At 44.0% G+C, this 23959-nt stretch overlaps 1 protein-coding gene across 4 annotated transcripts in view; it reads right to left on the bottom strand.

The window, feature by feature from the left end:
* The window catches only part of LOC130160801 (protein eva-1 homolog A), a 72821-nt gene that overhangs the window by 15384 nt on the left and 33478 nt on the right, over nt 1-23959 (bottom strand). The window contains exons 1-2 of one of the 4 annotated variants that reach the window (XM_056363529.1): nt 13125-13177; nt 6738-6906 (exon numbers count right to left, since the gene is read on the bottom strand). The exons of 1 other annotated variant lie outside the window; for it this stretch is intronic. Coding sequence is in view for 1 of the 3 variants with exons in the window: in XM_056363527.1 (XP_056219502.1) it covers nt 6532-6628 (97 nt within the window). In the remaining 2 variants the exon portion in view is untranslated. Of the gene's footprint in view, nt 1-1343; nt 1771-6531; nt 6713-6737; nt 6907-13124; nt 13178-23959 lie in introns of those variants that run through there. 2 more of the 4 variants (XM_056363527.1, XM_056363528.1) reach the window with 2 other exon arrangements.

Here is a 23959-nt window from a genome sequence, read left to right as displayed (position 1 = left end):
CGACAGACAGCCCTCCGAGGTTCATCAGGGTCAGCAACTAACCTGCTGAATGGCTCTCTTTCATGCGGCAAATTATATTAAAGAAGCTCATTGCGAGGAGCGGGGACAGAGATAGAATAGGTTGTGGCATTACAGCATACTTCCCTGGTGCATTTAATGTGTCCCTGTAGTTCTCTGCTTTGTCCAGGTGAATGTCAAGATTGAACTTTATGCAAGTTTAGTTTTCTTTATAGGAGAATCCAGAAAACCCAGCAACACTGAATAAACAGTGAACACTGCTGTGAGTAGATGATAGTGTGTGGGGATAGATACTGCAGTAGAGTATGACCTCAGAGTCACATGCAGTGTGTAAGACCTCCATAACACACTGGCTTTTCAGTAAACACCAGAAATGACTAGATTAGATTACAAGCCATTGTCCTAAATCACAGAGGAGATACTATAACAAAAAAAAATAACAGAACGCAGCAGAGTGTGTCTCAGCATCTGTGTGTCATTACATGCTCTATGATTTGATCACACTCCATCGCTCCTTCTTTATCATTTTGGTAAAACACTCCCACCTGCCTCATATAACGCCCGTCTGTCATAGGTGCCTCTGCGCCCTGTCATTGTCAGGTAATTAGATGGGCCCATGAGCGGGAGTGAATCACATGCAGTAGTATTCAGACTAAGTAATACCTCTCTGTTTGCCACAGACACAGAACCCACGATAACTTTGAGCGTCACCGCGCTCACACTGCTGGGGTGGGGGTGGGGGGGTGTGTAAGAGAGGGAGGTGTGTTTTTCTCCATGTGTTGACATGAGCGCTTGGCCATATTAGCGGTCGGATCTGGACAGAGATAATGATGGTGAGGTCTGGGGTCAGCATCGGTCTGTCATCGGTCTTGTCACCACAAGTATACATACACACATGCATATCATCGTCCATCTTTTGTTTAGTCTGCCGCTGTGACACTGGGCTTCGGTATCTTTCTGCTGAGAAATATAAGCATGTTTTTGATCACAGCCTGAATCTGGTCAAGCATTTTGATGGAGCCTGTTTTGGACACATTTTAGCAGAACCTGTCCGATCTGAGCAGATTTGGACAATACTGTACTATGGTCTATTATTAGAACCAACTCTGGAAATAGACTTTGGTAGGCGGGTGCTATCACAGGACACACTGAGCAGCTGTTTGTGATCAAGAGGGAAGAGGAAGGGGAGGACAGATGAGAGAGGAGAAGAACCTCTTTAAACATTTCCATCTTGGCATACAGGAGCACTGAATATATATATTGTTCTTTTACTGGGTTTCTGACACACATTACAATTATGTTAGCACAAATAGCAGTAGACTCACAAGGTCCACAGCTGTCCCATGTGGACTAACAGCTTTAGCGTTTCCATCCCCACTGCAGAGGCTTTCTGAGTACATGTGGTTGTCTGTTTGCCTTGCTGTCTGTATTTCCTGTTGCTTCCAATCTGTGTCTTGTCTTCTTCTTCTTCTTCTCCTTCGACCCCTGTCAACTCCGCCAGAGTCTTAAAAACAGCTTGAGCCACAGCAGACGCGGTCCTCAGGGTTAAGAGTGGAGAGAGAAAGAGCACGAGAGGCTCGACAGAGAGAGAGGAGTGATGGACACAGAGGCTGCCAGAGACACTTTTACAACGCTCTTTAAAATAAACACCTGCTGCAGCGGCTGAAGCGCCCGGGGGGACGGCAGAGAGATCCTGCAGTCTGTAACATTACGGCTGTGAATTGATAATGAAACTGAGCTAACCCAGTTACAACATTTCGAACTATCTCTGGAGTCCCCAAGCCACAATTAGGTATCCTGTACGAGCACAAACCCCCCCCCCAAAAAAAACCCAACTCAAACGTGAACCCAGGGCTGTAGCAGAGGGGAAATGCACATAAAACACTGTTTGTCCACCTCTCGAATACTGAAATAGCAACACTGAGGATTTACGCACAGTTTACACCTGTCAAACTGGGCTCCCTCTTACAGTCTCCTTTGTGAATTCAATGGTTTCTTGGTTTGCTCACTGCTCCACTTCACCACTGTATCCTCGTGTGACCCGGGAAAGAAGTGTGCTTTCAAATTTCTTGTTCACTTGCTCTGGTCTAAAACAGTGGATGAGTTGATGAACCTGATGCATTTTCTCCTTGGTTCTCCAAAGCGTCACTAAAACCATCGCGAGAACGTTCACTCCTCTCATTGGTCCACACAGGAAGAAGGTCCTGCCTGCCCAGATATCAGGAAGAACACATACTGACACCTTGATTCGTTCCCTGTCTAGCTGCTAACAGCTGCTGATTTTGTTCAACCACATCTAATGACACCTGGCTACGTGAGCCAGGTGTGCTGAGAATTTGTGATCAGACCGAGACCACCTCCTCTAAAGGGTCTCAATCAGTTGTTTTGGTGCGCACTGGAGTTCGATTGCTGTGTTCAGATCCACCGAAATGAATCACGCCAAGATGAATGTGAATACGAATTTGAGTCCAACTCTGCAGGACTTGGCAGCACAGGATTAAAAAATACGAAGAGAGACAAGAGGATGGACATGCGCCTTCAGCGTGGTGCATTAAATAATACTTTGTCAAATCGCAAAATAAGCAGCTAGTTATCAGCAACTAGCGCTGTCAGTCCCTGACATTAAGTGAGGCTTGCAGATGAACAGACTGGTACATCTTACTATCATATCATATCAGTAGCTCTGGTTATTGTGCTTGGTTGTAACACCTCCCTGACCGCTGTTACTACACAGCAATCCAAACAACATGTACACATATGCATTGAGGTTCGGTTGCGTCACATTCTCCTTAATGAGGAAAGAGGCTGTAAAGAGTTCACATTACATTTATATTTACTCATTTGGCAGATGCTTTTATCCGAAGCGACTTACAAGTGAGGGACATCACTAAAGCTTCAGTGCAGTAGGGGGCGTAACAAAAAATAACTACATCCATTCAATAAGTGCAAGGAGATCGGGTGAAGAGGTGCACCGAAAATGCATAGTAAGTGCTAGTTAGTTAACTAAACAGTTTCTCCACAGGAATCAACCCTTTGTCACAGCTGAGATCTGTGTTTCTCAGTCCTGAGCCCAGTCTGCAGTATTTTCTTTCCAGCTGTGCTGTAAATCTTTCCGGTATCAAACGACCGCAGAAACCCTCGGACAGGAGGCCAACTGTGGCTTATAGAGTTAGAAAATGCAATTTGATCTGCAATGGTTGTGTCTTTTTTTCACACTGCATTTCTGCAGGGGATTTGGTGCAGATTTGACAGAAGGCAGACTCACATGAGCGTACACTGACACACAGGTCAACACTTGACACTTACAATCACACACACATTACGCAGAACACCTTTCCAGCACATATATTCAGGCCTCAGACAGAAGAAGACAGGAAGTATGGGTGGGAGGGATGGAAAGAGAAGGAGAGGGGAGAAAATTATGGCTCTCCCTTGAGGGTGATGCAGACAGATAAACTTACTGCAAACAGTCCAAAATATGTGTATCCTTTATGTCCATAGATCGTACATACAGTACCAGTCGAAATATGCGACAAGTGTGTCCAAACTTTTCCAGAGACTTCAAGACGTTACTGATCCTGGCCAAGAAATAGTCCGGCATATTACACTATATGTGAGTTTTAGAGGTTCTGGTTGGTGGATTTTGTTTCCTGTGGACAGAGCTACGCTACCAGTTTCCACCTGTTTCCAGTCTTTATGCTAAGCTAAGCTAAACATCTCCTGGCTCCAACAACACATTTGCCCTACAGGCATGACAGTGAGTAAGAACATTCCCCACAAGGTCAAATCATTCCTTTAAATATCTGCTGTTGAATTTATAAGAAAGAACACTTAAAATGTTGCTTTACTAATGGCCACAGAGTTTCCTGTGTTTTTAAAGTTAAACACAGTGATATATGACTCAAGCAGTGCGAAGGATGTCCAAAAGATAAGATGTGCCAGAATTAAGACTAAAGAGTGGTGCTAGGAGGTAGGAGGTGGAGGACCACCCATGATTTCATCATTGCTGACCTTTATAAGGCAACTCTGGCGGGGATTTTATCAAGCAAATGAAACCTTGTGATTAAAACACAGAACATGTGGTTGTCTGTAACATTTCTAAAGGGGGGTCTGTGGGTCCTTAAAAATTCTTTAAAAAGTCTTTGTACTTTTATCATGCAAGAAATCACATGCCGTTATTGCAACCTTTGTTCTGACATGTCTACTGTTTCTCTGTATGTGGCTTTTTTTGGTAAAACTATTGTTGGCTGTTTCTTCCATAACCAACACATCTTAGAGAGCAGCTTTTCTTTGCCAGCAGAGCTGCATTGGTCATTGGCTTTGACAAGAAGGGCTAAGCAAACTCCCCATAAATGCATGTTATTTACAGAACAAAATGCTAACTTACTTATGATGTTTGAAAAAGCTGGACAATCAACTGGAAATCAGCTATTTTCCCTTTCTGCACGTCAGAGTTACTTCACTCTGTGTTTCCAAGTGGCCTTCTCTGAACAACCGTGAATCTGGCACTGATGACAGTGAGTGACTTTGCTCCCATCAGCAAGCTACCAAAATCTTGGATTGCATAAAAGTAGCATCCCAAAATCTGTCTGGTTTTGCCAAGGCTATAACCAGACCTACGGAGGCCTGGATCCACTGTGGCCTCGCTAAACAAACACAACTTGGAGGTCTGGCTTCGCTTTAGCTGACGGACGCCATTATGCATGTCGATTAAAAACAAACACACTGGCAGAGAGACATGTCCAGCCTTTCAGTGTGGGCCTAGGGGTGGAAAATCCCCATCGGCGAGACGGTTAGACAGGGCGAAAGAGAGTGAAGAAGTGTGGGAGGTGGAGTACAGTGGCTACTTTTGGGTTGATTGACAGGCCAGTCAGAGTTTTCTCATTTATTCTTGGCCTTTTTTTATTTTTATTGTATGCTGTCGAAGATGCCAACATACCACTTCAAACTGTTCCTGAATTGACAGTGAAGCTGAATGTTCAACTGACTTTCACTTTCCTGTTTTGAATTGTCATAAAAAGCAAGTAAAGAAGAGAATGGGGATTATCCAGGCTCATCCCGCCAGCTCTGTACTGTTATTAGTGGAGAAAAGCCAAGATCAAAACAGAGACAGGCCCCCTAAAGCTTACACAAATATTAACAGTGGTCAGACTGAGAAAATGGCCATTATTACCATGCTTTAAATCAGGTTGACAACTGCAAGCTTCAGGGTTTCAAATATGTGTTTCCTCCTGGGCAGCGAGTGCTCAGTTCTTACAGCAATTTCTACATTTACAAATTGCATTATTTAATTTTATTTCAAGTGTGAAAAAGAGTCAAACAACGACGCTCCATGACTTAAGGCAGGCTGACACAAAAAAAATAATGCATGACCACATCACATCAGCCACTGAGCACATTCAATATGAATCAATGATAGACAGTCAGTGGTTCCCACACTCTCTGGGTGAAGCATGTCTTCCAAAGCACTTGTATCACATGAGAGCACATGGGCCAATTTGTACCAACATAAATGACTTGGTGTATTAGTATAGCAGCTAGACCCTAAAAGAACACACACACACACACACACACGCGTGCGTGCGCACACACACACACATCAGGAGCAGCAGAACCCAATTGGGCACTGGTGTCATGTTGCAGACAGGAAACAGATGGCCTGCTGGGAAAAGAAGCAGAAAAAAAAGGCATGCCAAAGAAGGCCAGAGAGAATGCTTCCCTCCCTCCTTTTTCTTTCTCCCTCCCTCCCTCCCTCCCTCCCTCCATCCATCCCTCCCTTCCATCATCCCTTCATCCGCAGTTGGAAGGAAAAGGAAGAGCGAGGCCGTGGTGGTGTTTGGAGGCTAGATCAGCGGGCTCTGGCTCGAGATCAGAGTGATGGAGCTCTCTTTTTAAATAACAGCCCAGCACGGCTCTACTGTACTGGGCTATGCTGGGACACGGAGCCTGCAGCCTGTTTAACACAGACTGGAAGACACATCCCAATGGGGGAGAATATATTTTAAGCCTTCAGGGAATCATATTGCTATCAAGTGCTATGTTTAACATTAACACAACAAACGCAAGTGGTAAATTTAGAGTATGTGTGAAAAAGCATATGTGACCTTGGATTAAAGCAATAGTTCAACATTTTGGAGAATGTATTTATTCACTTTCTTGCAGAGTTGGATAATATGATGTGCACTGTAAATATGAAGCTACAGCCAGCAGCTGGTTAACTTAGCTTAGCATGAAGAGTTGGAGCAGGAACTATGGTAAGTACTTTAAGTCAGTTCTCTTCTAAATAAATTTGGCTAACCTGGGGATTTGTTAAACATCCGCAAGATCGTCCAACTGCTTGTGTTTCTTGCCCAGATCTCAGTGATTTTACTTTCTCAATACAATGTAATCAAAACGGATAGAAAGAATGCCCACTGCTGCTACAAACAAGGCAATAAACTAGAATTCATTCTCATAAAACTTCCTTTTTCTACTCCTCAATAAAGAACAGATAGAGAAGAGTGATAGTGATACCTGGAGACCCCGAGACACATTCAACCGATGACCTGTGAAATTGACCTCCTCCAGAAACAAGCTCCCGACCTTTGCCTGGTACACAGGACTGACCCATCAGCCGCTGATGCCTAGATAACCTCTGACTCAGAAAACAGCAATCAGAGATCAATATTGTCCCGAGTAAGGCCGCCCTCCACAGAGGACGCATTGATAAGTGGACTGACCATTATTGTTTTGAGGTCGGGATCCGTCACATTCTTACACGAGCTCTGTGTCCTGTGTTTTTCCGAACGTCCAATCTCAGATCTTTATCGTGGTGAAGCGCTCATGCCTGAGACCATGTCAGGTGATCTCATGTCCAGACAGCTTCTGAAAAGTTTCCTGTAAGGGAATCTAAAAAAAGATGAGAGGTGTAATCAATTAATTAGGCTGCTGTCAAAATTCCTCTGCTTTGTGTTTGAGCATATGATGCAACTCAGTTCAAAGACCTGCTGATCAAATAAGCCCAACAACAACATGTACTAATGCAATATAGACATCTACACTTTCCCATATAGGCCGTGTGTTTTATCAGATCAACTGTTCAAAGAAACAGTTTTAAAGACTTTTTTTTTTTTTGAAGTTCAGACTGAACAGATGGAATCTTTCCATTTTCAATAGAAACTTACAGACATATGTCAAATATTGTTACACCAGTACTCACTTATATATAACCAGGGCTTTCATCTACACCAAGTATACTTCAAAGTATCCTTCAGGCCAATGTCCTGTATCAGTAAACCACCTCGAAAACGCTGTTCTCTATTCCAGCATCAGTAGCTCTTGGTTGTATATAAATATTCGTCACAGGCAACAGGATAGAATTCAGTGCTAAAAGCTTTACATCACAGCAGATGTTCTCCCTTCAACTGGCAGACATCTGAAAACCTGCCTAGCATCTGCAGCTAGTCATTTAATGCTTCATTCAAAATCCCCGGGCTGTAAAATCTACAGACATCATTAAGCATGTCTGCTAATTTCTAAAACCTGAAATGAAGCAGGGATAAAACTACTAAGGCGACACAACCCGAAAACACATGTTTTGCTGTACGTTGAAGCGTGCGCCGACTTCAGATAGAAACCTCCTCTCGGTGTCTCTTCATCGAGCCTTCATTAAATTTGCACCCTGTAATCCCGCTGCAAAACATTTGGACCTTTATTGGAAGTCTCGGAGGATTGTTGAGGAGTGTTTGGGCTCTTTGAAAATCTCCAGGCTTCTAATAAGGACTCAACCGGGCCAAAACATAAAAACCTTGTTGAGCTAAAAAAAAAAAAAAAAAAAAAGAGCCTTGCCTGTCTTTGTCCCTTGTTTTTTGCGTCTCTTTCTCCATTCAGTGAGGTCGTAAAAAGCACGTCGTTGGCATGTTTTCCAAAGCATTCCAACCACAGTTCATACATTCAAACAATATTTTGATGCTTAACTACTTAAAAATGTATTTTATAAATGTCTCCCCCTCTCTCCAAGTCAACAGTTTGGCTGCATTTTCTGCCCGTGCAGCACATGTTTCTGGGCTCACAGCGATCCTCGCCTCTCAGAACAAATTGAGTTTAATGGGGGTGAGGCAGGGTGAGCCGGAGGGGGAGGAGAGGGGAAGGCAAAGAGAGGGCTGTAAAAACACAGCACATGCTACTCCATTGCCAGTCCCCCTTGAAGAGGACAGCAGCATTACTGCTTTTACCCTGTGACATTACTTCTTACCCCAACACCAACAGTATCATGGGCTGACACGGGTCGAAAAGAAACACATACTCACACAGGCAACCGCTGAAAGGCAAAAATACATCTTAACATCCCTTTTCATAAAGATTTCACCCTTAAAATGTTATTCTGTTGAGTTACTGTTTGTTCTACACAGGCCTGTTTGTATTTACTCTGAGGGTAGCTGCTGCATTAGCATAGCTCTCAAAGGAAAGTATACTCCTCCACTGACTTTTCAGTTTCCAGTATGAACGGCGATGTCAAAAAGCATCCTTTTATCCCAAGGACACGCACAGTTACTGGCAGATACCAGTTGACCCAGTTGACAGGGAAGTGAGCAAACACACACACCTTTGGCAAAACACCGACATGAACTCACACAGTTGGTATGCTCCTCAACACTGGGCTTTTTCTGCTCTGCTCCCGGTGAAATGCTCTGGTTTAATTAACTGGACTAAGTTCATCTAAGGCCAACACATCCAGGAAACACACACACATACACACACACACACACACACACACACACACACACACACACAAACACAGACAGACACACACTTGCTCTTTCTCTCAGAGGTGCAGTGTCCTTCACCCTGACCAAGGTGCCTTGGAGAGAAATTTAATTTCGCTTGGGTGAGCTTGGCTCGCTGAAAGGGCAACCAAAAAGGCAAGAAACCCTGCTGAATAAAGCCATTCAAGAGCTTCTCTGGTATGCTGTCCACATGTCAACATCTTCCAGAGCTCAGCATGAGCTGGACACACACAGCTTTCTGGACAGCATACTGCAACTACCAATCTACAGTATATCTGTGGTATCATTGCATCCACTTTCTTTCCATTGCAACATCAAACCAGATTGACAAAGGTACAGACTGTAAACGTCTTATTAAAGATCCCCTCAAGATATGTTTGAGACATTCAGCTCTAAAAAAGTATGTCTCATGTTTTTTTTTTTCCTACAAAAAAAATTAAATTATTCATTTCAAAAGTCTCCAACTTGATGTCTCCAACTTCACTGAAAAGTTAAGTCATAATGTATGTGCACTGGAGGCTTCAAGTTTCACACTTTTCTAAGTTGCGTATTCAACGATAACGGCCCTCTGAACTAGTTGTGATGTCACAAAATCCTGCTCGTACGTACACGTCTTAAACTGACATCTAAGTTGCATAGAGAAACTTTCCCTCTTCAGCAAATGAATGTGAAAAGAGCCTTTCAGTTTCAGACTCTGCATCAGTCTGCATAGTGGGGCTGTAAAGTAACAATAAGTAATACAATTTTTTTTAGTGTGTGTGTGTGATTATTCAAGTGTGTGTTTTATGATCCTCAGGTGTTCATTTCTGTGCACCCTCCGATGCATGCTAACCCCCCCCCCTCCTCTCCCATCTCGATGACCTTTTAAATCTACCAGGATCCAGGGGACTTACCCCCACAGTCTCTTTTAGGGAGATGAATAACTCCCCCTACAGCTATGAGGCTCCTCAAATCCCCTCCATCCAGGAACCAGTCCGAGCAATAACACAGACATCAGAGGAGCGATAAAACACTGCTCCTCCAGGAGAACGCTGTCAGGAGAAACGTCCATGCATTTCAAAGAGCTGGCCCAAGAGGAAAGGGAAAGTAAGACGCTCGTGGATGAACTATAAAGAAAAGGGTTCTACCGTTTGGAAGCAGAACTGTGGTTGGTGAAGTCAGCTATGATAGGGGGATAGAGTAATGATATAGGGGTCGAGTCTTTCCTGATGCCAGGGATACGAGGGACATTTAGTAAGTGAAAGGAGGGGGCAAAGCCATATAGAGGTATGAGGATGTATAGGTAGGGGGGCGTATAGGGTGGGATATGGGGGGTAGGAGAACCCCAGCACCCCCTGCAAGCAGCTGCATGTTGGTGATGAAGAATGCCAGGAAGTTTTTTTGATGGGATTGGGGGGGGGGGGCCTCACATCTGCTTTGGCTATCAGGATATTTGCTAACCCTCCCACTTCAAAATGACTTTTATTTTTTAGAGAAGGAAGGAAGGAAGGAAGGAAGGAAGGAAGGAAGGAAAGCAGGAGGGACGGGAGGGAGGAAGGGCAGTAAAGGAAGGAAGGAAAAAAGAGAAAACACCCCTCTAGAGGAGTTGAAACCATTAAGAACGCATGCTGAGTTTTAAAAAACAGAGAACAGAGAAGAAAAGGATAAAAATCAAATCAAGGGTAGAAAAAAAAGGGGGGTGGTGGTGGTGGGGTGACTTGGACAGGAAAGAGGGCTTTTGCTTTTCTGTGAGAGAACCAGGCCAAAGCTTAGTACAGCGCCAGGTTCCATTCAGACTAGACAAAGTAAATAAAACCACTTGATGAAAAAGAGGCAAAGAGAAGCGAACGGATGGCGGAAAGAGCGCGCCAAGCAGGGGGGGGTGTGTGGAGCTATGCGACGCGATGAAGATGAAGGGAGAGAGAACAAGAAGCTACGCCTGTGTGTTTTTACAACTGAGCAGTCAGCCTTATCTGATGGCCGGACACAGATTTACACAGATTATCACAGCATTGTCATACATGAAGTCACATCTCTTTGTGTGTGTGTGTGTGTGTGTGTGTGTGTGTGTGTGTGTGTGTGTGTGTGTGTTGGTGTGTGGTGGGCGGGAAAGGGGTGCAAAAGACAGAAAAGCCCATTCATCTCACTCATTAATCATTTCTACTGTTATCTCAATCTCTGCCTCCAGGACATCCAGACTGCTAATATGGAATAATAAACCAAAGCGAGTTAACATCCAGCTGAAGAACGAAAAAAGAAGAAAGAAGTTCGCTGAAGCAGGCCGGACTTATTCCTGTTCCTGTTCCTGTGCTGTCAGTCTCTTCGCCTGCGCTCTCTTCTCGTAACCCAAACCGCACACTAATTCATAAATTACAAACAAAGAGTCCCTTGTGGTTTGGGAGGGACCTTGCCGGCGCTGCAGAACTGGCGCTACAGGGGAACAGCTAGGCGTCAATTAGAGGGAAACCTGGCGGACGGGGAGAGGTAGGTGTGGAAGCGTGCGCTCACAAACAGGCTCCTGCATTTACAGTCTCACAAACAGGGAGGAGGGCAGGAGCACAGACCTACTGTATACACATGTTCACAAGAGAGAGGAGAAAACACACACACACACACACACACACACACACACACACACACTTACGCACACACGCCATTTGGAAGCCATCTAAACAATTTTGTCATTTTGGAGCCCAGGAACTGACTGCGCCATTGTCTGGTGTGAGCGGCTCGCTGGGTTTCTCTGTCCTGTTTATGAGGGGTGACGTATGTTTGGGTGTTTAGCAGCTCTGGGAGTTCGGCTCTTTGCGGCTGTGCTCTGCTCTCGGCTTCTTTGATAAAAACACATGTTAAATTGCAATTGCGCTTGCGGATTTAACACTAGACATCTTTAGAGTTCAGCAACCGATGGAACCGATGGATGTAGCTGACTAACTTCAGTCAGTCCGGCCATCGGATTCCTATACGGCCAAGTGATAAAGATAATTTACTGGATCTCTTGTGAGTCTTTTACAACCTAAATTTTCAATTTTACAGTACAACAAATAGAATCCCATATAACTACACTGGGAATAGCTACAGCAACCACTGACCACTAACCAGACCAACAAATCAGCCTAAGGTCTATACTTCAGACGTCCAGAGTATGTAACTGGACATATAGTAATAAATTCACACATATCAAACGTAAGCCAGACGTGTAAACGGCAAGCAAAAAAAAAAAAAGCAAGACATTTTCTGCTGTAAACTTCTCAGATGTTAAGATTTGCTGCTTCCCTACCTTTTATATCACTGTTAACTGAATATCTTTGGATTTTTAGAGAGTTGCTCGGAAAAAATATGAGATTCTGAGACATCACCTCAAGGCTCTGGGATACACACACCAGTTGTCATTTTTTGACCAAATGGTAATCCAGAAAATAATCATTAGTCTAGTTGCAGCCTTAAAAGTTTTAGAGTGTGTCATAGGAATTAGAAGTTGAAGTGACGTATTTCCAGGGAGCTCAGTGATCCCGCTCGCTCTGAGTCAGCACCAGTATCTGGAGTGTGTGGACAACTTCTTGCCCCCATTGGTTTTACTGTATTATGCACCCTGTGGTTAATTACAGTGGAGTCAAACTCTGCCAACATGTCTTGTTCTGATCAGTAGCTACTACCAGCAGCTCATTATAGGAACAAACACTGACCGCCTTTGGAAACACACACAAGCAAATACACAGAGGAATACATGAAAAAAGAAAAAAGAGAATCACTGTTGCTATTAAAAGGTACCGATGCTGACAGGGCGTTGTCAGGTATCGGCGTAGTCGTGCGCATCAGTCTGCGTTGTGTGTACGGTCGTGTGTACCTAAGTGATCTCATCTGTCCACACGTGAGACCTAGAGTTCCCTGTCAAGAGTCTAATCCAGTCAGTCAACCTGGCAAATGTCCCTCTCAGCTCCTGAACACTTGTTTCCTCATGTTTCACAGGAATTCGAAGACACGCACATACACACAAAACACACACCAACTTCCAAATAATTAGCACACACACTCACACCAGCTTTAACACTCATATGCTCTTACATCCTCAACAGCGAGAGCTAAAACAAGCAAGAACATTGCCAAGGGCGACGCAAGGTGAGGGATTTAAACTTCACAACAGGCAAAAGGTTAAAAACTGTCTTATGACGGATGAAATGTGCAAATAAATGCCTCTTGAACATCCAAGGTTTAAGATAAAAAAAAAATAGGGATGGTCCCACCTCTCAACAGACACAAAAGTCTCACAACTTCAGCACAGAAACCAACAAGCACAAGTCGCCAAGACGACAGCAGAGAGATTTAAACGCGTGCTCAGACAGAAGACAAGGTGACACTTACACACACATCGTGGAATGGAAAATCCTCCGGGATCCGGGCAGCAACTTTCTCTCAGAGCGTGTGTGTGTTTTTGTGAGTGTTTGTGTGTGTGTGTGTGTGTGTGTGCGGCTGTCTGTCTTGTCAAACACTCCCTCCTCCTCCTCCTCCTCCTCCTCCTCCTCCTCCTCCTCCTCCTCTGGGTCCCGCCAGGAGAGCTGGGACCAACTTTGCCGTAAAAACAAGCGCTCACGTGAATAGTCCACCGGGGTCCTGGTCCGACCAGAATGAGAGAGCACGGCCCAAAAAAGGACAAGAAAGAAGGAGGGAGAGAGCAAAAAAAAAAAAAAAAAGGATAGCCCCTTTAAGAAGGTACGCTCCTTTATGGTGACTCCCCCTTTTTAAGGCAAATGGAGTATGAAGAGAGTTTCCTCTTCTTTTCTTCTTCTCATCCGGAGAGAATAACCAGTGGAGCCTTTTTCTAATGCCTCTCTTCTTTTTAGTTTTCCCCTTCCTTCCTACTCTCAGGGAGAGAGAAAGTTAAACCCGGCTTTAGACGACTGGAATGTGACAGCAGGAGAGAGAGAGAGAGAGAGAGAGAGAGAGAGAGAGAGAGAGAGAGAGAGAGGGTGAGGTGGTGAGGGAGGGAGTGAGTGAGAGAGAGAGAGAGTGTGTGTGTGTGTGTGTGTGTGTGTGTGTGTGTGCGTGTGTGTGAAAGAGTGAGAAGCGGGACATGTCGTGTCCACCTACACAGCCCACTGCTGTGTGAGTGAGCAGTCAAAGAGAGGGGTGGTGAGGGGAGGGAAGGAGCAGGCAGGAGAGGAGGACGGGGCTATGAGTGTGTGAGAGTGAGTAACAGAGAGAGAGCGAGAGAGAGAGAGAGATGAAAAAAAGTCAATGTGCAGCTCCAGGAAATGACCTGAGAATTTCATTCAAGTCAGATTGGAAATCTGTGCATGTGGTGTGTAAGAGCTGCGTGTAAGTGAACGACTAGGACACAGCTGAGCAATATGACAATATATGGCATACCACCAGACAGTACACATGGCTCAGCGGAGGTTTTTTCATACTATTTATTGCATAATATCTATTCCTTTAATGTCTCTGGCTGTGTTAGGCCATTGTGACCATTGCAAATCAAAGAGCCAGACTGCTTTATGGCCATATTGGATTTTTGTATAAGAATACCTTCATTTCTCAGTTACATAGCTATATAATCTGACATATTCCCTTCTTTCAGACATGTTTGAGCAGCTGTTTCTTTTATACTTTTATGAATTTTTGGGTACAATGTGAAGTTTTTCTACTCCAGTTTTGAAATTAAATCAAGGCATTGTTGAGATGCAGGAAAGAGTTTTCATTCATTCTGCCTCCGTTTCTCATTCAGGAATTTTATCGAAAGACGTCCATAACTCGGGCTTTGAGGTATGTTTGCAGGACATGCTTTTTGGTTTTTCTACATTTGTAAATAGAGTCCAGAAAAAATAAACCCTACAGTTACCTGTAACACCCTTCTCTGCATAGACCTGCGGAGACATTTAAATGTGTCTTCCCAGAGCTACAATTCCAGCTTAAGATGCCCTGGGAATTTCTCCCTGTGACTCCCAGCCCCTGACTGGCCCTCCACACACACACACACACACACACACACACACACACACACACACACACACACTAATTCTCCCCTCTCCCTCTCTCTCCATCCGCGTCCACCGCAGGAGGGAAACTGAAACCAGCCACAGACTGGAAAGCATTAGTACCAACCGCCCCCCCCCCCCCCCCCCCCCCCCAACCCCTCCTCCCAATTCAACACACTCTACATACAAACGAAAACAAGAATGATGGGTCACACAAAAAGCACAGAGAGTTGTTGTTTTTTTTTTTTTGCCATGAGCAGAGTGACACGACAACAGTAGTGTACACAGTTTACGAGTTTGTGAAGCCGACAAAGTTGGCAGCAAGTTCTCGTCCGGGGCTTTGCTTATTTTGCAGTTTCCAGCCCAACAAAGAAGCAGTCGCTCATTTGGGAAAAACAGGCCGAGCAAAAACCACAGGATAGTGTGTGTGTGTGTGTGTGTGTGTGTGTGTGTGTGGGGGGGGGGTGTTTGTATATTTGTGTACACACTGTTTGTACATTCAGCTTGTCCATGCATGATCTACTTGTGCTCGCTTTTATGTACGGAAGTATGTTATCTTACATGTGTGCATACCTGCATTTGTGTGCAAACATGCGACTGGGTTAGTGTGACTGTTGACTTCAATGCATGCTCCTATTATCCAACATTTCTAAAGCAGACAAACAGCGCAAAGCCAAATGCAGAACATTCCTCCGCTCTGGAAAGCGCTTCCTATGAAGGGGGCCGGAGTGGACACAGGGACGCAAGCGAGCTTTGAGGAGAGCGTCAGCACAGCGGCGACACCCCGGGTTGATCATCGGAGAGGCCCTCTGTCTCCCGTTCCCATGGTCACCGGTGTTAATGAGAACCTACGGCCTCAATAACATGTCACAGAGGCCAGGTGTAGGACTGAGTGGTCAGTATCGAATCAGCAAGACAAACAGGAGGGAAGATAGGCGGTGATTATCCACATTGTCATGAGACTGTCTGCACAGTGTAGATAAAGGGGGGCAAAGCAGGAAAAACACCTATCAAGTAAGAATTCCTGCAAATCAGAATACGCTGATGGATTGAGGCAGAAAACCAAATAATCAATAATTAGATAACAGCGCTGATAACACACTTAGCGTGGACTGTAATGGATGCATCCACCTACTCCACCAATCTACCTCTAGACAGATCAGGTTATCACTGCGTGGGTTTATCTTGTGTTTTGGTTAACAGGGGATGATGCACATTTACACATTAGCTTCAAAGGCTGTAACTGAGTTAATCACACTCAGCGTGCACCGAGTTGGCCCCCGTCCTATCATGCTTATCCAGGCACCTGGGTTATCAGCGCAGGCCTCTGATGTTCCTTCCCCGTCAGTGTTTACCAACTGCAGTCTGTAGACCTAATCAAAGCGCCTGGCTGACGCGCAGTCTAGATTCTGCTAAACTCTATTTTCATTTAAGGGACTTTTTCAAGGGTTGATACCATGACACCACTGAATACCGATGGATATAAAACAATGAACCACTGGCTCAGGGGGAAAGGAGAGACTGAGTTCTGAGAATATTCTCCACTCACATTAGTCATGGATATTGTGGTGAGATACAAAGCTTTGTTTCTCAGTGGAAGTTTTTTCAAGATGATTAAGAACCAACGAGTTCTAACAAATGTTAACTGGAATTAGCCATTTAGCTTTGTTTAAGTGTGTTTCACCTGAAGGACATTTCTAACTCTTGTACAAATACATCAGAAAGTATACTGAGTCCTTCTTATCCATGGTTTACTTTACTGGTCTGGTTTAACTAAAATAATCTCTTTTTTTTTTTTTAAAAACCTGAAATAAGATTCTAACAGTATCTACTCCAACCAGTACTTTGAACAGAAATGGGATGTTTCGTTTGTGTGACCATGATTGCACAAAAGGCATTTTGGAATTACTGTCGGCATTAAAAACCAATCACTCCCAGAGTCAAAATTCACATTTCCTTCGATAGTAAAGGACGCGAGCCAGTCAACCTCCAGCTCTGACCTCTGGGCTATCGCTCTGCGCAGTTGGGGAAACGGTGGACAGAGTGGAGACGGAAGGAAAACAGGGAAGAGAGATGAAATGAAAGGCAGAGGGTTGCAGGTTGGGCAAGCTGCCATATACAGTATAAGGAAAAGGAGAACATTGAGGAAGACAGTAAAAAAAGAAAAGAAAAGAAAAAAAAGAGGCAGTAGAGTAAACCGAAAGCTGGATTACATGGACAGAGAAGGTGAGTAAACCATGTGAGTGGAGGGAGGGGGGAATAAAAAAGAGGGAAAGTCTGAGAAGCTGTGAGAACTTAAAAGGGAATACAACACTTTGTTTTTTTTTTTTTTAAATCCACTTTGTTCAAGAATCATTTTAATCTGATTAAAGTTCTTACAGACCTTCCCTGAGGGCCAGTGATCACATCAGCTGGGTATTAAACTAGATTTGTAATGTATGAGTACACCACATATAGCTGAGCACGTATGTGTTTGAAGGAGGGAAAATAACCAGAGCTAGGGTGTGACTTAAGCTGTGTGTGTGTGTGTGTGTGTGTGTGTGTGTGTGTGTGTGTGTGTGTGTGTGTGTGTGTGTGTGTGTGTGTGTGTGTGTGTGTGTGTGTGTGTGTGCGCGGAGCAGATACCCAATGATGTAAGTCGATGAGACATGGTGCAGGGTGCAGACATCAGCTGACTGAACATGCTGGCAAAGCACAAATCCACAACCCCTAGCATCAGCAAATCACCACGGCAACAGTGCGTTCCCGCCAAAAAGCTCCCGTTCATGTGTCTCGTCCCGTTCCAGAGACCACACCCTGAGCGGGGTGACGAACTTTCAGCCCGTTACTTTACCAAACTTCAGTCGATGCGCTTGCCCCAAAAATAAAAAAATTTAAAAAATGATTGAAAGCAGCAGAGATGATGTTATTACCAACCGCACTCAATGCCATTTATGGGCATTGGCCGAACCAACTACCACCACAATTAACGCGGCACACCGTCGCGCGCAGGTCAGCCGGGGTCACGTGCTGTGTGTTTTCTCGCAGCAGTGTTCCTGAGAGTGCCAGCTGGGGCTGTTATTCCAGGCTTTCTGCAGAGTCAGGCTTGTGTTACGAGGCCGGGGAGGCGTTCACAGGGGCCGTTTCATTCCTTTCCGCTTGCCTCTCCACTCGCTGAAGTCAGACACACCACGGATCACGTATGGGTCAAAGACTGTTTCTTAAAACACCTTCTGCCAGGTTCTTGGTTTGTTTTACCCTAATAAAATACCTAATTGGTGGGGTCGCTGCCATTTACTGTATAATGAGTGGTGAGAGCCAGAATACACCGACGTAAAAAACCAAAGTATTTGAAGGTTAAGTCAGGCCATTGTCTTGTGACTGACACTGTATTTGACCTGGTGAAATAAACCATACCCAATCTGCCTGAAGATAAAAACACGCTCAAAGAAACCATCAAGGTACTTGCAAGAGGCAACATCAAAATACTACAAAGACTCAAGCTTGCTGTAGCTGATCTTTTCAAATGTGCAAACTACACGGCTAGAATGAAGACAGACAAAAATACTTTGTTCAATGATTGACTCGAATGAGCCACAACCCGCCACCACCACCACGTTTTCTGCCGGATTTTTTTTTTCTCTATTGCTTCCTGTAATCTTCTTCACACTGAAATCCGTCATAGGAAATCCAGTCAACCAGCACTAAACAACCATGAAATGAAGGTCATGAAATTTCAGAAATAAGTCCATAATAATGGAGTTGAGTTCCCTGAGTCGGGGAAAAGTAAAGAACTTTGACCACAGTAAAGCTGTTTTGTTTAGAAGGAAGAAAGATAATTGTGGGCTCCAATGAAACTTCAAAACTTTATGTTTTCTGAAAGTAAATGAGGAACATTATTCATTGCAACACACTTCTAAATATTTATTTGCGCTATGAATTTGGAAGAGGTCAAAACTCCAGCAACACTTGCAGTAGGACTTTATTAGCCCGACTCTTTTCGGCCTGTGGTTTTCATTCACGTCCTTTTGTGCATTTTTTTGTGCTATGAATTTGTCAGAGAGATGTAAACTTTTCTGTCCTAGATGTCAAACCGATGCAAGAATGAAGTCACATTTGCATGTTACTTGTCACATTTTTTAACCCTTTTTTGTTTTTTTTGTTGTTGTTTTTTTTTGTTTACAGTAAACTACTCAGATGGGATGGATTGAAAATAGAAGCTTTTAGGAAATAATAGTAAAAAAGCATGCATGAGGTATGAACCATGCTCCTAGCTTAATATATCTTGGATGGGTTAAAAATATATATACTGTATATACCTGGTTGGAGACCTAACAGACTGTGGTTTAGTTAGAGATTAAGGGTTCAAACTCTCCCACTGATGAGAAAACCGAGCAGCGTGACACTACTGTACTGAAAACTGTCATATGGCACCTGTGTGTACGTGTACATGCCTGTGCATGTGTCAGATTAAAGATACTGGGAAAAGTGTTTGCTTCTGCCAATGCGGTGTACATGTGTGTATTTTTGGATACATGTCCTGCAGTGCTGCAGCTATAGGATGAGCCTGGGGGGGGGCAGCTACTGCCTGCCTGCCTGCCTGCCTGGCTGGACTGTAGCTCCACACAACTGGGCCAAGATAAACATCTTCCCCACAGTCTCCTCTGCTGACATGACATGAATGTGTGCAGGGGGGCTGCAGTGGTCACATGTGTACTTCAAGTGTCTTCGTGCATGTACGTATTCTTGCGTATGTGTCCATGTGTACGTCTGCATAACCAATTGGGACAATTCAAACCCTCAGTTCTTCTGAATTACATCTTTATCTTCCTGTATTTTCCCCTGTTACATCTAAATCAGCCACCAACCCCCCCTTAGCCATGTGTAGGCAGCCACAGTCTCCACTCCTCGGACTATGTCCATTAAAAACACCAACAGCACAGACCAATGACCACACCTCTGTCAAAGCCTACAGTTTAGTCTGTACAGTGGAGCCTTAAACCAAAATTAACCAAATCAGAAGTAGAAGGAAAAACACCAATTAGTGAAAACATGAAAAGAAAAAGTAACTTTAAGACCAATTTGTTTTGCGTAGAATGGACGATAAGGGAAAAAAAAAATCCATCCTAAGATATTCCTCTGCTGGATATTAATACTCTGTGCGTTTGAGTGAATTTTTTTCTTTCAACAACCACCATGCGTCTGAAAGAGTGTTCATTTTAATAAAAATGGGCTTTTTGATAGACCATAATTTCCTCTTTAAGATGATGTAGCCTAAAATGTTTTTCATGTTAAACTCCTGTAATAGGCGACTTTGTCTTGTCTACATTTGTTCAATTACTTACAGAAATAAAAAAAATTAACTCTATACAAACAAACAAGCCCATAAATACATAGTACAGCACAATATTGGTGCTTTTCCTAAAACTGTTGCACAGCGAGGACGTGTTACACTGTATTTTAAACTGCACTTGAAATTTTCTCGGATTTCTAAGAAACAAAACACAGCAGACTGAATTTGGGGGAAATGTGCATGAAACTATGCAAAAGACATCAAGAATCTGTTTTTCTCATTTTTGTCCAGTTTATGTTAACTGCTATTTCCAAGAATGAACTTTGAAACTCAATGTCTAAGGGCTAAAAGTCCTCAAAGTGCACAGGAAAAAAAAAGTGAATTTACATTTTCTTGACAGCTGGGCAAACTCCATCTGTTGATAAAGATTGTGTGACATTCTCGAAAGCTCAAGAATGGCTACTAAATGGACCGTGAGGTGAGATTATTTTGTCAAAAGAAGCTTTTCTATTCTATATTAACATTCCAGCTAGTAAGTGGAAAACCAGTTCAACAGTTGAGCTGCTTTCTATTTTATATAGTCACTTTAATGTTTTAGTGTAGTGGATGTATTCCTATATATGAAAACACATATAGGATATTAATGGACTCATTATACTTTCATTAGCATTTTTTTTAGGGATCCTATTTCCATTTTGAGGTTTCAACCCCAGGGTTGGAAATGCCTGAGATGCCTACTCCATCGAGCCCCCACCTTCTCCAACCCCAGATCCCATGTTAACCAGGTAAGTGCCACAATTAATCCATTTCCTCCTCAGCAATTAGACCTGTTCATTAGGCTTTCCATGACCTTTTACCCCCCCCCCCCCCCAAAAAAAAAGAGTCTGCTCTGCATGGTTCAAAGGAGGCAGTGTGGCTTGCTCAGGGTGATACATTACACAGCAGTGAACACTCTTCAGGGGAAGCCTTGGAGGGAAGTTTCGGAGAGAGGCCTCCTCATCTCGAGTCTGAAGCTTTAATACTTCTCAGGGGTGGAAAAGAGCTATGCTCTGTGCAAGGAGGCCTCAATCTGGGGCTGACAAAGGAAGGAGGAGGGGAAGGAGAGAAGGATTCCTCTGGACAGGATTTGATCAGCGTGGGCGTCCGTAAGTCATATTTGGTTAACTTTAGTTCCTTCATGGTACAAAGACACACACATGCAGGAGCAGGATGCCCTCAGGCTGTATCTCTTCACTCACATGGCAGAGGAAGGATGTTGGCGAATAGGGAGAATGATGTTGTGGGGCTGCAGGACAGGCCTCAGAGGTCTGGCTAAGCTCGCTGTATAAATAGAACCCTTCCTACAGCTGTTACACCGGCACATGACCAAAAAGACAAGCTTACACTATGCATCCATATCCACATCATCAGATTTATAAATGCTGCAAAGAAGCAAGAGTTTTTCATCGCAGCTTCAGAACACAGAGGTCAAACTCTCTGACAGTGTCGCCAACGCAACATTACAAGAAAGAAACTTCAAAGCAGCCACACTGGAATCTTGCTTTTTGAAGAAGGTGCCCCCGAGCAGGGGCATTCATCAATCTCCCACAGTTGCTCTGGGGGTAAATCGTTCCATGTTTAGGAATAATTTGCAAGGCAAGTGTTTTTATACCTTCATCTTCTTTAAATATTGAAATGTCAAATATTTAGAGCTGCTGTTAATCTGTAATGGGACTCCTGAAGTTTTTTTTTTTTTGACAAATAAACAAACCATGGGGACTTCCTCTGGGGGGGGTGGGGGGGTGGATATAAATGAAGCCTGACAGTGGCGGCTGTGTGGAGTGTGTGTGTGTGTATGATCTGCTTAGAGACTGATGGCAGGTTCCAGGCCATTTGCTGCTGTGTTATTGCTAAGAAGTGAGTCCGCCTCCGGGGCTGTGTGAGGAAGACGCCGGAGCTCAAAAGGGCCGATGGCTTTGTAAATCACAGGCAAGCCAGAGGGGCCGATAGCGGGTCGATACTGTGAATCAAACACGCAGTCATGCCTGCGTGGGTGTGTGTGTGTGTGCGTGCATACACCCAAATATCAACTTATACACATACTCAACACATACTTGTGCAGATATATAGACATATAAAACAGTTTCCTCGATTATTTTATTCTTGGCAGGCGACAGTAGCCTCTAAAATAGCACTTAGGTCACCATGGGACAGTAAAAATTTTAAGTGAGTTAACACCTCCCTATAAGGCAAGACAACACACACACAAACACACACACACACACACACACACACACACACACACACACTCACATACAGAGATAGGGAGTTCATTTCATGAATTTCCAAAAGAAACGACGTCAGAATTTCATTTAAACTCTTATCCTATCCTATCCCATATCTTATCCTTCCTCAGAATATCCTTATTACCCATCATGGGTTTATTATTCATACTTATTCATTTCCTTATTCACTATTGATCATAAAGTATGGTCAGGTTTAGAAGTTTTGTGCTATCAATCACTTTGTGTAAGTAGATGCCACTTTTTTTCAGCTTGAACATTGTACAGACCACCACCACACACCCACCACACACACACACACAGATATGCACGCAAATGCTACCAATCATGTGCAGACAGACATCCTCCGTCCCCCACTCCGACACAAATGGGGTCAATCCTCCACACACTCGACCACCAATGAAAGAGGATCCCCCGAAATTACCACTTTGCTGGAGCCTGGAGCTACCAGTGACTTCATGTCTTCAGCAGCTAGACTGATTTACTCACGTTCATCCCTCTCCACTCCGACCACAGCCCAGAAAACCCACCTCCTGCCCCCCCCCCCCCCCCCCCCACACACACATCACAGCACGCCCCCTCCCCTGCTGCCTCTTCTATCTGTTTAACGTTTACACCATTCCACATCCTTCCCCTTTCCTCCGCTGCCCCTTTCCTCAAAAGCGATCGCACATTCGCCGGCCCAACTCCGCACCAGAGCCGTTGGGAGAGTACCCTGTGTTATCAGTGACAGATAAGGGAGGTCAGACAAGAGATTCAAGCCAAAACGACTCCATAAACACAGCCTAACAGCCTAACAGCCCGTGTGTTCTTGTCCGCACTGTCCGGTTGTTGTTGAGATAAAGGACGTGTGGACTCTTAGACATCTATCTGACAATCTTCCAGCATTTGGAGACAAAGGACTCAGGGTGGTGGACCTTCACACCCCAAAAGCAGATTCCCGAGATTCAGATAATCACCAGGGTGCACACACTACAAGCTCTGAAAGGAACCGTAGAAGGTTAATGAGAATTGCAATGCACTGACTTAGATGAATTTTCAATCCTTTGAGAAACATACTGATTTTTTTTAGGCCCATTGTAGACACCCACAACTCTCATAAAATTCGATCCTTCAAATCAGGACTCAGAAATCACATTTAAATGCCAAACGTAACAGTCGTCTTAGTCAGGATCTGGATTTCTGTGCCAATGATTTTAGTGGGTTTGAGAGGCTCCGGACCATAGTCCTGATAGATCAATTCCTGGTGCTGGAGGCGACTGGATAGCATGTGTGTGTGTGTGTGTGTGTGTGTGTGTGTGTGTGTATGTGTATGTGTGTCTTCAAGCATGAAGTTAATGAATTACAGCCTTGACAGTTCAGGATTAGCCCGGGGCAGGGAACAGATAAAAAGGAAGACCATCATTCTCCCTCATCCGCACAGACATAAAGTCAAAACAGAAGATACAATGCCAGTTTTTTTTGTTTTTTTTTTAACTACATTCTGTGGGTGGAAAACAAGTTTTTAAGCTTTGAACTTCTTGCATGACATTCCTTTCTCCCTCTAAGAAAAAAAAAAACTTTAATAGCTTTAATAGCTAAAAAAACAAACATCGCATTCCTTCAGAAACTGTTTAGTCTCAAAAGTCATTGTAAACGCGTGTCCCATAAGGAAAAATTTCAATTTAA

Source organism: Seriola aureovittata, chromosome 19, assembly GCF_021018895.1.
Source record: "Seriola aureovittata isolate HTS-2021-v1 ecotype China chromosome 19, ASM2101889v1, whole genome shotgun sequence".
Classification (NCBI taxonomy): Eukaryota; Metazoa; Chordata; class Actinopteri; order Carangiformes; family Carangidae; genus Seriola; species Seriola aureovittata.
This window is presented reverse-complemented; position numbering and strand designations above follow the sequence as displayed.